The sequence below is a fragment of the Pseudochaenichthys georgianus genome, chromosome 10 (assembly GCF_902827115.2).
Source record: "Pseudochaenichthys georgianus chromosome 10, fPseGeo1.2, whole genome shotgun sequence".
NCBI classification, from domain to species: domain Eukaryota; kingdom Metazoa; phylum Chordata; class Actinopteri; order Perciformes; family Channichthyidae; genus Pseudochaenichthys; species Pseudochaenichthys georgianus.
In genome coordinates, this window is record NC_047512.1 from 33,885,969 (window position 1) to 33,901,334 (window position 15,366).

The 15,366-nt window shown below is 39.8% G+C and overlaps 1 protein-coding gene across 3 annotated transcripts in view; it reads right to left on the reverse strand.

Moving 5' to 3' along the window:
- The window catches only part of LOC117453843 (mitogen-activated protein kinase kinase kinase kinase 4), a 130,560-nt gene that overhangs the window by 21,820 nt on the left and 93,374 nt on the right, over positions 1-15,366 (reverse strand). For all 3 annotated transcript variants that reach the window (XM_034092858.1, XM_034092857.1, XM_034092856.1), the window contains 11 exons: positions 13,353-13,426; positions 7,548-7,636; positions 7,200-7,294; positions 6,178-6,262; positions 5,926-6,093; positions 4,675-4,777; positions 4,269-4,424; positions 2,800-2,943; positions 2,036-2,170; positions 1,764-1,864; positions 459-608 (listed from right to left, as the gene is read on the reverse strand). In XM_034092858.1, coding sequence (XP_033948749.1) covers positions 459-608; positions 1,764-1,864; positions 2,036-2,170; positions 2,800-2,943; positions 4,269-4,424; positions 4,675-4,777; positions 5,926-6,093; positions 6,178-6,262; positions 7,200-7,294; positions 7,548-7,636; positions 13,353-13,426 — 1,300 coding nt within the window. The remainder of the gene's footprint in view (positions 1-458; positions 609-1,763; positions 1,865-2,035; positions 2,171-2,799; positions 2,944-4,268; positions 4,425-4,674; positions 4,778-5,925; positions 6,094-6,177; positions 6,263-7,199; positions 7,295-7,547; positions 7,637-13,352; positions 13,427-15,366) is intronic.

A 15,366-nucleotide genomic window follows, 5' to 3' on the forward strand; every position in this document is an offset into this window, starting at 1 on the left:
CAACCAAACGGCTCGCTGCACCCTCGCTGCGAGGGGGACCCAAGTTCCCATCAGCAAAAACACGTGGGTTTGCTATCCTGGCTCCAAAATGGTGGAATGAGTTCCCCATTGACATCAGGACAGCAGAAAGCTTGCACACCTTCCGGCGCAGACTGAAAACTCATCTCTTTCGACTCCACTTCGAGCAATAGAACTATTAACAAAGCACTTATATACTAATAAAGGACTGGCTTACCTAAAGCCAGTTGAGTAGCACTTGAAATGTTTTTGCTCTATGAAACCTGATGTACTTATATGATTCTGTTTTCTTCAAGTTTGTATTTTGTTGGTCGAACGCACTTATTGTAAGTCGCTTTGGATAAAAGCGTCAGCTAAATGCAATGTAATGTAAAAAAAATGTTGAGACTGATAATGGCACAAACAAGAAAATGTACTGATCATAAGAAATATTATCTTACATGTGTAGGCAGGTAGAGGTCGTAAGGTGTTCCAGAGTCGACGTCAATGGCGTGGAAACCTGAGAGGGAGCCGTAGATGACCTTTAACCTCTGGCCTTCCTCTACTGTCAGGTCAACAGACATTGGCTTTTGAGGCAGCGACCGGAAGGACTGCATAGACATTCACACAAAGAAAAATGCTCAAAAACAACAGCAAAACACCTCAGTGCAGATAGTCTAAACATCTAAAATTCCATTACAATCATAACCTTTAATGATACATTTAAAAATGAAATGTGACAACAGTTATCTGACTGGAACTGCTGCATTAATAAATTAGGAGTGACTGTGACAATGTGATGAGCATATAATAGCAATCTTAAGATAGTCATGCTTCCACAAGATGGTTTATTTTTGGCATTTTCTGAAAAAAAATGTAGCTCAGGCCACGAAGGACACCAATAAATGGGACACAGCTCTGCTGAGATCTGTGACTCTGATAGCCTGGATGTGTCATGTCTACATATATGTGCATGTTTCTGATTGTGGAAGTGACCCTATTATTTGTTTCTTCCATGTCTATCAATGAGTTTGACCTAGATTGTGCAAAATTCTAGTGAAAACATAAAAGGACAACTGTATAGAGTGCTGGGATGACATCTTTTTCTAAGCAGACCAGAATGTTAGCATCACAAGGGCTCCCTCAACAAAAAGCAGATGGGATTGTGCTAAGCTAAAGGTTGCTAATGGTTGTCTGGATGATGTTTAGTACCCTCATTGAGACACTTGTTAGCAAATGCAGTTTGGTATGACACTTAAAAGCTTCAAAACTCAGAAGTGGGGTATTTGGTGACGTATTTAATGTCGTGGAACTAAAAGTAGAAACTCATAATTTTGTGATTGTGCTTTTAAATAACAAAACAGTTTAAAAAAACAATGACATTGAGATGAAAGAACCAGTAGGTGCCGCACATCTTCTGACTTCATGAATCATTCCTGCAACACTCTATTGTTCTCTTGTTGGAGATGGTTTTAATACGACTTGGGTCCAACATTTGAAGGAATTAGAATACTGGCTGAGCAGGTTGAAGTTTGCATGTAACTCCATCTGGTTATCGAGGGTTTACCATTTATTGACCACTGAAGTCTGTACCGCATTTAAAGCCATTACATCTATCCAGTATCCCCAGTATACAAGGAGATCAATTGTATACCTTACACCGTAGTATGCATGGTATATGTTGCTTACATCGTTGTTCCTGACTCTATTCTTATACAATTTCAACTTAGAAGTTACATTTTGCATTTCAATTGAATGTTACAAACCTTGAAGGCCATGAATTTGTGGTAGGGTTTTGGGGCCCAGGCGTACACCTCCACTGCGTTCTTCAAAGCAATCACCAAGAACTTAATCTTGTCGTAACGCACTGAAGAAACAAGATGAAAAAATACCTCAACAAGTTGATACCTCATTTCTTTGACTTTGTACGTCTCTCTCAAAGAGTGTGCGAAATAATACATTTGTGCTGTATATTTTAACTGTAGCTTGGAAGATATATAAAGTACCATTCAATATGCCCTTCGCAGTGTGTACTTACCCACTTTATAGTGAACACAACCCTCCAGGTCACCTACTGAGGTCCAGCCCTGTCTCTTCTCCACCTCTGGGTCGTTGTGCAGGATTTTATTCCTCAACCAGGACAGGTAGTACAGACGGAGCTTGTTCTTTTTACCTGGAGACACAGCGCAAGATAGACAGAAGGGTGAACGTGAATCCTGATTAGATTAGATTTGAAAAGAAAGCAAAAACCTCTCATATTGGATTAGCAGTAGTTGGTGCTGAAAGATAACTGTGAAAATGATCCCCTTGGCAGACGTGCAACAGGCCCCACGACCTCTCCTTCATAGGAGCAAGACACAGACTTTATAGTTTGTTGTATTATTGATATGTGCACGTTACGCCCCTTTTCGTTTTTTGGGTGTCATTGTAGGCATTTCAGGTTTCTATTTAGTGGTTTTGTGTCTCTTTGTGATCATTTGTGTTTTTCTTCTTCCTGCAGAGTTGGTGTCTTCTTCTGGTCCTTTTGGTTTGTCGTTTTGTGTCTCTATATCTGTATTTGAAGTCATTTGAGTCTGTTTATGATTTGTTTATTTGTTTGGTAAAGGCCAGGTGGGCCTTTGACATTTTAAGCTTCTGTGCCTGTGCCTGGTATGCTTGATCAGTAATTCATTTTATATTATTGCTGTTAATTCTTAAATGTGTCAAAAGCACAGCTAATCTCCATTAGCTTAAGTGCAATAATGCAGGTATATGAAGACGGAGTCAGTGTTTTTGTGTTACTTTAACCTACAGTACATGTACCTGATATGGTGATTAGTACATTGAGTCCTTCCAAAACATCCATCTGCTGAAACCTCCGTCTGCTGATGAGCGAGTAGACTTTCCCCTGCCCGCTGCGATCCAGCAGCCACAGACCGTTCTCTGTTCCCACTAACAGATTCACACCTGCAGGACAAACAGAAGACACAAACATTACACCCTACGACCAACATGCAATCATCTGCAGTGTCTGTAAAGCTGGGGGAAATAACCAATACAAAACATGTGGAGTATGGACACGTAAAAATGCTGTATACTTAACCTGTTCAAGCCTGAGCCTGTTTTTCAGGTCTCAGGCTCGAAAATGACATTCCCAGAACAAATGACCATATCTTCCCTTCTAAAAGGGTTACATTAATAATCTTTGTTCTCAAAGTAGTGATAAACCTGTGAGTTGGATGTAGAAGAGTCAGAATCAATATAGATGTTTTTTATTTTAAAGAAAATTCAGATTGAACATAGTAAAAAACTGTAAATTATAGTGTCCGTCCAAAAATAATTTTTTACTTATAGTGAAAACTACTCTTGGATGATAAGAGGTGGTAAGGTAGACTAAAAGCTTTAGGAATCCAAAGTACAACATATAATAAGTACCCTGTATCAAGATTGATGCAAAACAAGTGACATTTTACCTTTTTAGAGAGATTTAAAACAAAAAAAACACTTCTGGGGTAATTTGGGTGGATTTTCCATATCTCTGGCCCCCCTAGGTCGATTTTGATGAATGAAATCTCTTTATAACCGCTAGAGCCAATGGAATCGAGGGGAAGTTCTACACACACAAACAGGTTACCAAATAAGGAGTGAGAGTAACGCGTGGCCAAAACCGGAAGCTGCATACAATCTGTTGGCTACCATTAGCAGCTAACTTTTTTTCTCCGATTTTTACATAAAAATGGAATTATGGACTATAAATAATTTTTTCAAAGCGACAGACACATTATTAACCTATGGATTAACCGATTCAGCCGCGTTTTTTCTCGTTTTAATGCCATTGAACACGTCTTTTGATCAGATTGACAGCTACGGTGAGACGATCTCCCGTAAAAGCTCCGTAAAGGTACGTGTTGTGATGTCTGTGTTTGCTTCCCCTGTCGCGAGTTCGGATCGCTCAGTGATGATACTATACCTATATAATCTGTGAAGTCTCAGCTTTAATCGGATATATTGTATGTGCAGTTACGATAAGTAATAAGGGTATCTTTATCTTGAGTTCTGTGCCAAAGTCAGTTTGCATTTCTTCGCTCAGGGGTCATTTAGACGCTTCTTATGAGACTTGTGGTTTGTTTTGGTAAAAATGATTCATATCTTTAATTAGCTGAGATTCTTCCCGTTAATCTGGTGCTACACATTAATAGTTTCATAAATGTTAAGAAGCCCTGAGACACAAAGCCCCCCAAAAAACGTTGGGGGGCTCCAGGGCTTAACAGGTTTACAACAAAATGACAAACCCCAGAGTCCAGCACAGAGGACCTCAGTGTTGAACTTCTTCTTGTACTTCCTGATCTCTGGAGAGTCGCTCTGCGGTCGGATGTTGGTCGGGTTCACGTTCACCACCGAGCCCTTCCTGTGGTTCTCCCTCTTGACCAGCTCACCCTTAGTGCCCACTACATCGGGAGAAATGAAACAAAATCAATGTTGACAATGCATTGTGTAGTCAACTGAGTAAAGTGTGTAAGAGTAAAAAAGTTGTGTTTGTGAATTACTTCAATAAAGTGAAAGAAAGATAATGCATGAATTGAATTTCCTTATTTACTTTACATATTAATACATATGTACGAATGCAGATCTGTGTGTGTGTGTGTGTGTGTGTGTGTGTGTGTGTGTGTGTGTGTGTGTGTGTGTGTGTGTCCTCACCAGGGCTCTGGGGTGGCGATGATATGGGGATCAATCTTGGATCGATGAATGACAGGAAGGAGGAAGACGTGGAAGTGTTTTTACCAGTAGGACTGCTGATGGCCTGAAGATGGACAACAACAAGAAAAACACATGGTTTGGTTCTGGCTCCATATGGAATAACACACACACATCACAGCTTTATAGACAAGTGCCAATCACTTTGCAGCATCACCATTAACACTTAGGTTTCCTTTTAAACTTATTTGATGTCATTACTATTGTGAGAGACCTTTCTGAATGTGCTACCTATTAACTTAAACTGTGCCACCACCTCCCTCTGGTGGACATATTTAACAAATGCAACTGGTCAAATATTTCTCCTTTGTTAAGACAAGGCTGTGCAATGCCCAACACATCTTCACTTCTCTGTTTAGGTAACTCAGTCTGCTGTCATCAAAAGGGTTTGTCTTGACCATGTAAAGAGTCCTATTTTTATTATAAGACATCTTTTGCTGCTTTTCAAACTTTAGAGCACTATGATTACATTTACTAAGTTAACATGGACAACACACTTAGCTTTAGCTCTTAACCACAACAGAACAACAAGCTGTTTAAATGGCAAATACAAATTAATATTCCTGTTTACATGGAACCGTACACGATAATAATAATAATAATAATAATGATCAAAATATAACAGCTGGAGTTTCTTCTTGCTTCTTTGCATCAAAATATGATTCTTCAAAGTGAATAAAGCCTTCCAATTATATTTCGGCAATCGTGTCGTTTAAAAGGTTGGTGTTGAGAAATGTTCACATACTCATAACCCTCCTTATATGCAAATATTGTCTTTATTAGTATGTGGGTTTCTCCTTCTGACCATAAACGTGAGCTTTTATTTTGGGCTTACATCACCACCCCAGCCTTGCAAATTGACACCTAGTTAATTTGTGCAAAATGCACAGAGTTGGCCGTAAAGCGTAGAGGCTGTGTCGCACACGGCAGGAAAAACCCTGATTGAGTTGCATATTCTAAATGTGCGTCCAAAGAATGCTCCTAAAACCTGAATAATCCCACATTTCTAGATATAAAAACCATACATTTAGAATCAGGCGTAATTAAATACATCCTAATTGATTTTGCTGTGTACATGAATTGTATCAACCAATTATAATACTGTGCATGTAAACATAGTCGCTGGACCTTTTAAGTGTGTTGATTTAAAACACTTGAGTTTCTCTGACTGCACTCTCCTCCTTATATACTCACATGTAGTTCCTGGTGTGTGGGGGATCGAGGGGCAGTGGGGGACTGCGAGTAGTTCAGTTCACGCCTTTGCTGCTCCTGGCCCAGTGCATTGTGGGTAGGACTGGAGGAGGAGGTTTTCTGCAGAAGGTCTGGTAGCATGTAGGTGTCATCTGCAGCTACCCGAGAAATCTGCACGACACGGTAACAGACAAAGTATGAAGCAAGAAAAACAGAGTGTGTGTGTGTGTGTGTGTTTGTTTACTGGTAGGGTACCTGATTGAGATTGTGGTGAGGCTGCAGCACGATCCCATCCGGTATTCCTCTGAAGTATTTCCCCTTTCCATTGGACAGGCCAGACCTTGAAACACAGATTTTAAACTTGAGCGTGACTGCATTTATTCCTAAAAAACAGATCAATACATCTTCAAGATCCAAGGCAATGATTAACATCCACGGATAGAAAAATAATGTATTCTTGAACCCTCACCATAAGCACACATAAAGGCAATGTGTCACTGTTATTATACAATTAACGCTAATGAGATATGTGTGGTATGTTAAATATATAATAATGAATCATTTAAATTGGCAAGATATATTTTCAAGGTTTACACTTTCGAATAAACCGTCAATTATGCCATGGGAAGTTTGCATTTTAAAACATGTGCCGCTTTCCGTCAATACATTTTGCAATTTGGAGTTCACTTAGCCTTGGCAGTCAGCAGAAACATTTCCACACACAGGTTTTATCAGAGACGGAAAACTAAAACTTTTGTCTGATTATTATGTTCATTTCACAATTACATGTTGCAACAGGCTATGTTTCATAACTGTGGCGTGGGAACACGGAAACAATGACTACATTCTTTGTCACAACTTTTTCAGTGGTTTGGTATTAAAAGGAAGGACTAAGTCAAATATAATAAAATAAACAAAATAAATAAGCACAATGCCATTAGAGAGGGGTGCAGGAATGAGTCCATAAACATAGAAATGAGTCAGTGTTTCAACACTTCCGGTTCCCTCATTGTGGTTGGATGCCTGAAATGAGGTCTGTAGCTAACACAAGCTTAAGAGATGTTCCCATATTGTTACAACGACATTGCAAATACTCCACTTGTGAATGTCCGAAGCTTCTATGTATCTTAAAAACTAACTAAATGTATCTACAAAACGTCATCAAGGCAAACATTTGCTTTTAGTCAACGGATCCATTGCGATGCCATCTTCTAGGTCGGCCTACACAAATACGCCATTACTTCAACACTCTATGATACTGATGATGAAGATCTTACCTGTTCCTCTCTTCGTCATCGCTGCTGCCAACCTCGTCACTGGAAGAGGAATATTCTGTGGCCTTGTGCAGCCGAACCAGAGCAGATCGGACACCCTGCAGAATGGAGGAGAGGACAACATGAGTAACTGTGGTCAGGAGATCAATGAAGACTTTTGTATAATGTGGTTCAACGAAGAGAATAACACAAACTATTCCACATCTCAGCAAGAAAGACTAACAAAACATGCTTGGAGGTCATTTACATTTAATGAAGAAGCTAACTTTATATTACTACTCCTGATTTTAAATCAAGATCAATGTAACAACAGTTTCTTTCTTTCAGTGAATAAAAAGACTCTCAGTGTACCTGTGTTTGTCCGCTGGTCACATTGTCCTGTGTCCTCCTGTGCTGCTGGAGACGGTGTTGTAGAAGAGGGCTCTCCAGCTTGAGGAAACCTTCAATACACACACACACACACACACACTTATTAGTTAGATTAGTAGCAGCTGTTGAGCAGGATCAGGGTTCGTGTTAGGGTAAAGCACTGAACTCGTACCATAGTAACATTAGTGCTGAGAGGGCTAGTCACCATGGACAAAGGCAGCCATTGTAAAACATGGCTGCCTTTGCTGCTGTCTATATGGGATCTTGCATTGTGCATCACTAGGAGGATAGATTTACAGACATACACTAACTGTTGACACTGCATGATGGAGGAGATTTACTCCAACTGGACCTAAAGTCTAAAGCAAGACCTGCTGATCCTTAAGCAGACATGTTCCCCAATTCCAAAAAGTATCAGTTTATAAAGTTAAACTGGGAGAGAAATGTACTTGTAACCACCAATATAGTACATGCAATACAATACCAACATCCATGAAACACCTTTTAAATGGATGCATGGAGTTTGGTTCAGTTCTTTGTCTTTGTTCTGGGTATGGACATCGTGCAATTCAGAGCATCCTAAATGATTTGACAAATGCTGGTCACATTAATGGATGTCAACATCAAGTTGTTTGAGAACTGGCCACTAGATGGCGACATATATATATATATATATATAATATATATATATATATATATAATATATATATAATATATATATATATATTATTTACATATACAGTATATGAACTGTATACTGTATATTATATTCCCTGAATCCCAGCCTGAATGAGTCTGTACATATACTCGTTTCTAGATCCAGCCTCCTTTGCAAGATATACAGACATCTTTTCAGTGTACCTAAATGAAGCTTAAGGGGACACTACACTATAACAAGTTTGAGCACAAACATAATGAACACAAAGCGTGTCAGGTAAATAATCTAAAAGAAGCACTTGCCCTGGTCATATAAAACAAAAAGGGGTTCATGGGAAATAGAGTCTTATTTTTGAGAAACACAAGCACCACTTTTTTTTCCCCCATATTGGATTAACACTGTTTTTATCATCATAGGCGTCTTATTCAATTGTACGTGATTATCACTGCTCTAAAGACAGCTGATGCCAACAGACTCAACCAGCTCATCAGGAGAGCAGGCTCTGTCCTGGGAGTGGATCAGGAGTCGTTGGCAGTGGTGTCAGAGGGGAGAATGCTGAGGAAACTTCTCAGCATTCTGGACAACGGGTCTCACCCCCTGCATGCCACGCTGGTTTCCTACCGGAGCACTTTCAGCCACAGACTGAGATCACTGATAACCACCACACAGCGCCACAGGAGGTCTTTCCTCCCAGTGGCCATAAAACTCTTTAACTAACTCTTCACCCTTAAGTAAAGGACACTGAGAACTTACACACCAACACTATGTGCAATATATATTACAATACATTATTACAGTATATTACAATACACTTGCTGCTATATATGACCAGGGTTGGGAGGGTTACTTTGTAAATGTAATCAGTGACTGATTACTGATTACATGGCTCTGAAAGTAATCCGAATACAGTTACAGTTACGTGTCTTAAAAAAGTAATCAGATTACTTTTAGATTACTTTCTTTTTCCATCACAGATGGGTATGTTTTGGTGAACAGGAGACACAAAAAGCAAAAGGAAAGTGAACGTGTTTTTACTGTTTTAATGGCTTATCAAGAGCACAACTGAAACATCACATCTGAAACGATGCAACAACATAATACACTTTTTGGGGATGGAGCTTGTGATGTGAGGAGTGAGGGACACGGCTTAGAACGGGCGTGTCGCCTTCTGTCCTGCCAGTGTTGGCAGGACATGAATTAAAATGTCGAACAGGGGTGTAGAGCTATAGTTTAAGCACCGGATTGGCAAAACAGGAGCGTGTGTGCACCAGTCTGCCTTGATCTATGAATTCATGTCTGTGACTCTCACAGTATCTGCTGCCCACAGCTGTTTTATAGAAGGAACACCTCCTTCATTTCATGAAATCTCTGCAGCGCTAGGAGGCAGCGGGAGGGTTAACTCAGCCTCTGAGAAGAGGAGCGTGCAGTGCCTTTCGCACCGCCTTCACTGTGTTTACCTTCAGAAATAATCATTAGTAAGGCTAAAGAGCGACTGCAGGCTGATGTGTTTTAAACACACACACACACACACACACACACACACCGATTTAAACGCAGACTTTTGTTCCTCCATGTTTCGTTGTTATTGTTTCAGAGCGAGCGGACCTGCGATTTTTTTTCAACGGCTTTTTTGGTCCATCTGCGGCGGTAATAGGTTGTGTGCGCTGTGATGATTCGGCTGTACCTTTAGTAATGAATATTAAATGTTGTGAGGAAATCTTTCCACCAATAATTCCAATAAGTAATCCAAAATGTATTCACAGGTTTACCAAAGTAACTAGGGGTGTAACGGTTCACACAAGTCACGGTTCGGTGCGTACCTCAGTTTGGGGGTCACGGTCCCAAATGCATAATTCCAGGTTTGTTGTTATTTATGTTTGAACAGTAGTGCAAGTTTCAGTTTAAAAATAAAGAACTCTGACATTTTGAATAATTAAATGTATTAAACAGTTTAAAACAAACCATACACAGTACACTCAGATGGCCATATTATCTATAATGGCTGATGTCAAACAAAAAGGTTTCACCAAGCTGTAAAACTAAAAAGAATGTCTTGAAAATATTACATCATAACTAATAAGAAAGTGTTTCAAGAGCGCAAAGTCGTTCAAAACCATATGCCAAAAGCTTCCGTTATTTATGTTGGTCTCTTGGCTTCTTAAAAACAGCGGGGATCAGCTGTTGAACAGCTGTTGTCTTTTGCCGGGCTCCGGTGATTGGCAAATCTGGGTGATGCCTTCTGATATGATTTAGCATATTTGGCGTGTGTTACCATTAGCATACCGCACCGCTATCTAACAACGCCGACACACCGTCCTCGTCCGATCCACCACTCGCACACTTAATCGTTATTGTAGTTCACAGGGAACCCGAAATGTTCCCACACAGCTGATTTAAAAGAAGCAGGTGGGTTCTAGCTCCTGTGTGTTATCTGAAATCGTCATACTAACTTTTCTTCTTCTTGTATTTTGTTCGTTTTGTTGTTGTGTTTCTTCTTGTTCTTCATTTGTTGTTTAAGGGCGGCTGGCAAACAGCTTTTAGGCGCAGTACCGCCCCCTGGATTATATATAGTGTAGTGGATATACTGCCCTGAATGACAGACTTTTTCCCCAGTTGTAAAAAAAAGGCGTATTCGTCGTGTGACTGCATGTGCCGAACCGTGACGTCTGAACCGTGACGGTACGGGACGAATACGGATACCGTTACACCCCGAAAAGTAACTGTAATCAGATTACTCGTTTTTCAAATATAACGCGAGCTGAATACAGTTACTTGTTTCTTGTATTCTGATTACTATAACGCCGTTACATGTATTCCGTTACAACCCAACCCTGTATATAACTATGTGCAATATTATTATTATTATTAATAATAATGCTATGATAACGTGCAATTACGTAACTGCCACTACGTTTTATATTTTGCACTGCTAACTACTGCTAATAATTGCATTGATTGTGTGACCATCTATGTTTCTATGTTTCATGTTGTCTGTGGATGTTAAATTGCTCTTTTTGCTGCACTTTTAGTGTACAGTTTTGCTGTTGTGCTGCTGTGTTTATTTTTTTATTTCATAACAATACAATTTCCCGATTTTGGATCAACAAAGTACATCTTATTATCTTATACTAACAGAACTACGCCTATATTGCGTACAGCACCCATAAACTATGGCACACACCCCCCCCCCCCCCAAAATCAAGTTGAACTGCCCCAGTCCCAGTAAAACCCAAAGGTTTATGTGAAATTGTTCTTTTTTTGAAATAATGGTTTTAGTGTGCAATTATAGGTTTTAATTTTGTATTTGTATTCATTTAAAATAAATCAAACTCCCAAAAAACGTACACAGCTTCTGAGAGCTTTAGAGAGCTCTCTCCTGAAAGACTGAGAGGCTCTGATAACCTCAGCTCAGTGAGGTAAAGGCACACCTTTATATGATCATTATAGTTATAAAAAAATAAGAGAATAGGTGAAAAACAGGTATAAAATACTGACAGTACAAAAAAGTTGTTATTAATAAACAAGAATACAGTTTGAAAGGGGAGTGATTTGTAAAATATCCATAAAGAAAAAGAAAATCTGCTTACAGTTCTGTTTCATCTGGGTGTTGAGAGATGTATCCATAGATCTCCTAATGTTGCTCTCAAAGTGCACCAGATTGATGCTTTTAACTTCAATATAAAAAAAAAAAGTCTTCCCGGGGGTGCATGCCCCTGGACCCCCCTAGAGGAGCCCCCTCCCACTTAAATCATGTTCAAATGGATAGGAAACTAAATACAGTTGCACACATCTTGTGTCAATATCTTTGTTTTTGTGGTCATGCCACAACCATGCACGTGCGAATCATAGTGAGTGTCTGCATTTGGCCAGCTAAAATCTTGTCTAGGGCGGCAAATTGGTCAGGGCGGGCCCTGGCTGTGTTTATTGTATTTTGTTACTCTGGCACAACAATTTCCTTCGGGATGAATAAAGTCTTATCTTATCTTATCTTATCTTAATACACTTTTCAATCACAGTAAAGTTCAAAGAGAAAATTATATTTTCCTCAGTTGCATCAAAAGCATATTAAGAGCTATAAAACCACAATAAAGCTGATCTGCTGCTCCGACCTTTTGGCCTGCAGCAACACTGAGTGAGAGGTACCACAAGCTGCTTCCAGGCAACTACACACACACACAGAGCTTTGATACACATAATGTAATATCCTCCCAAAAGTCTTCCCTCTGTATCTTACAGTCAAAACAAGAGAATCCTTGATGCAGAGAGCTCACAGAGAGCAGAGCTTTGAAAGAGGTGAGTCACTTCTCTCGAGACGCACGGGCTTTGAACTCATCACTGTGTTGGTGTAGTACGTTGTTGTTCTATCGGGAAGTGTCTCTTTATCAGTGTAGGGTTTGGGGTATGTGCTTTTGGAAGCATTATTTCACACCTGTGCCAAATCTGTGGGGAAAACAAGCTGCAAACTTGATCACAAAATAATAAAAGATGTGTACATCTTAGAAAGGCTCACATGTGCTGTTGTGTGTACCACGTTTGTGTCTGTAGCTAATTCCAGCTCCCTGCAAATTAAGGCATGATTTCCTAAAATGGCCAAGCGCACATTTATCAATTGTAATGATATTTCAAATATAAAAGTTAATACATGGACCCAGAGCATGTCCATCCAATATGCTAACATTCTGCCCATCGTGTTTTGAGGTAATTGTTATTGCACACTCTTACTTTAACTTCTTGTGTTTGTATAAATATTTGTATTCATTTTTTGTACCTTTTATTGGTCATTTTACTTTTTATGTGTATTCAATTATTTATTTTCTATTTTCTCTTTTACCTAGCATGTTCTTGCTTTAACTTAGCTTATTATGTTTTATTGGGCATTTTTTATATTTCTATTTTATTGATTTAATTTGAACTTTTTATCATTTATTGTTTTATGCATTTATTATTCATTTGTTCTAAAATGGAGTCACTGTCACCAAACCCAATTCCCCCCCGGGATAAATGAAGTGTTCTGATTAAAACAAGCTATGGCTACATGAGGGATAACCAAACTACCCATTTCATTTACAGAGCTGATAAACCTGTTTGTATTGCTCGTACAGTATGTGCTGAGTGAAGGTTGAACACACCTGGGTGGTTGCTGCCAGTCGGGGGGGCTCCCTGAGACACTGAGCGTGTATCTGCCACAGACACCGGACTGCCACTAGATGGAGAAAGAGACACACACACACGTTGAGTGAACAGAGATCTGCATTATACACTTTATTATATGTTTCTAATCTTCAGGTTACCCTTCACGCTGCCACTGCAATGACCCAATTTCCTCACCATTAGTTTCATCTAATCGAAAATAATCATCCAAGCTAAACTAATGTGATACACCCGTGACAGATAGTTCTCCATTAGTGCATGCCAGTCTGCTGAATTGTAGTGTGATATAAATCCTCACAGTAAATAAAGCTCAGTATAGCTGAAAGAGAACTGTGTGGGGAAGAATCACCCTGCTTAGAGCATGGTCACAACACCGAAGATTACAAATACTTTTTATTATTCACTTCCTATTTAAGACTGTGAAGGAGCGGGTCACAGAGTGACTGACTCCGCCACTGACAGCACACACACACACACACACACACACACACACACACACACACACACACACACACACACACACACACACACACACACACACACACACACACACACACACACACACACACACACACACACACACACACACACACACACACACACACACACACACACACACACACACACACACACACACACACACACACACACACACACACACACACACACACACACACACACACACACACACACACACACACACACACACACACACACACACACACACACACACACACACACACACACACACACACACACACACACACACACACACACACACACACACACACACACACACACACACACACACACACACACACACACACACACACACACCCACCCCTCTTCCGTCAAATGAACCATGCAATTTCTTATTTATAATTATTGTTGTTAATTATGGGGAATGATTGTGTTAAGAGGTGGCTAACCTGTTTATGTTTGGGTCGGATTTTTATGTTGAAATGTGGTTTAGAGTTGATTGTATCACCTGTTGACGGTGAGCCTGTGGGAGGGGCCATGGGTTCAAAAGGGACGGTGTTGGTTCCTTGTTGGTTTTTTGGACTGTGTCACTCAGAAGAATGTTGCAGTGAAGGCAACAGCCAGAACACGTTTACTCTGAATGAGTGATGGACCGCCTGTTTGTGGATTTTATTTTTGTTGTCTAACTTGCGCTGGTTCGCTGTTATTTTTTTTTGTTGCTGATATAAATAAAGTGTTTTTGGAGCTTAAACAACCGACTAAGCCATGTATCGAATGGACGAATTGAACCCCGTCACAAAGACAAATACTTGTTTTGTTTCTTATTTAAGGACAAATAGCAGCATTGTGTATTTGTTCTCTGAGAATTGTCCACTTGTTTGCTTGTTAGCTGATACTTACAGCTAAACTAGTTTGTGGGTATTCCCAAAGTTAATCACACCTCACTTTTATAACCAACTCTTTTAGGTAAGTATATAAAACACTCAATGTGAGATGGATGACGATGATCTTTAAAACAAATCATCTGGTAGAGGATTTTAATGTAGGAGGACAGTGTGGCTTTTGAAATATAAACTTGAGCGGGCCCTGTTAGGTATTTGTGGGGGTTTTCTCTTTCCTGCAGTTCGGGTTATATAGCTGTTTGTGCATGTAAATGGTCTGCAAAGGCTACCATTCCCCAATATGTGATCTCTAAGCAGTTGACCAAGCTAACCAATCAGAGCAGACTGGGCTCTGGTTTCAGACAGAGGGTGAAAAGAGGTGCTGCAGCACAGACAGTATGAGAAAACTAAAGGGCTTTTTGAACATTAAAGCATGGAGACATGTCCCAGGAGAGGCACAAGATATAAATATGAGCCTGAAAATGAGCAGAAGGGCCCCTTTAAACATCAACATCTGGTAAGCATGTCCTTGTTCCTCTAGTTTGTCATGATTCTGACTAGATTGTTTGACACATTGTATTTGAATCACATATGCCTGAGGCGAGGGCTCCAGTGTTATATGATAAAAAAT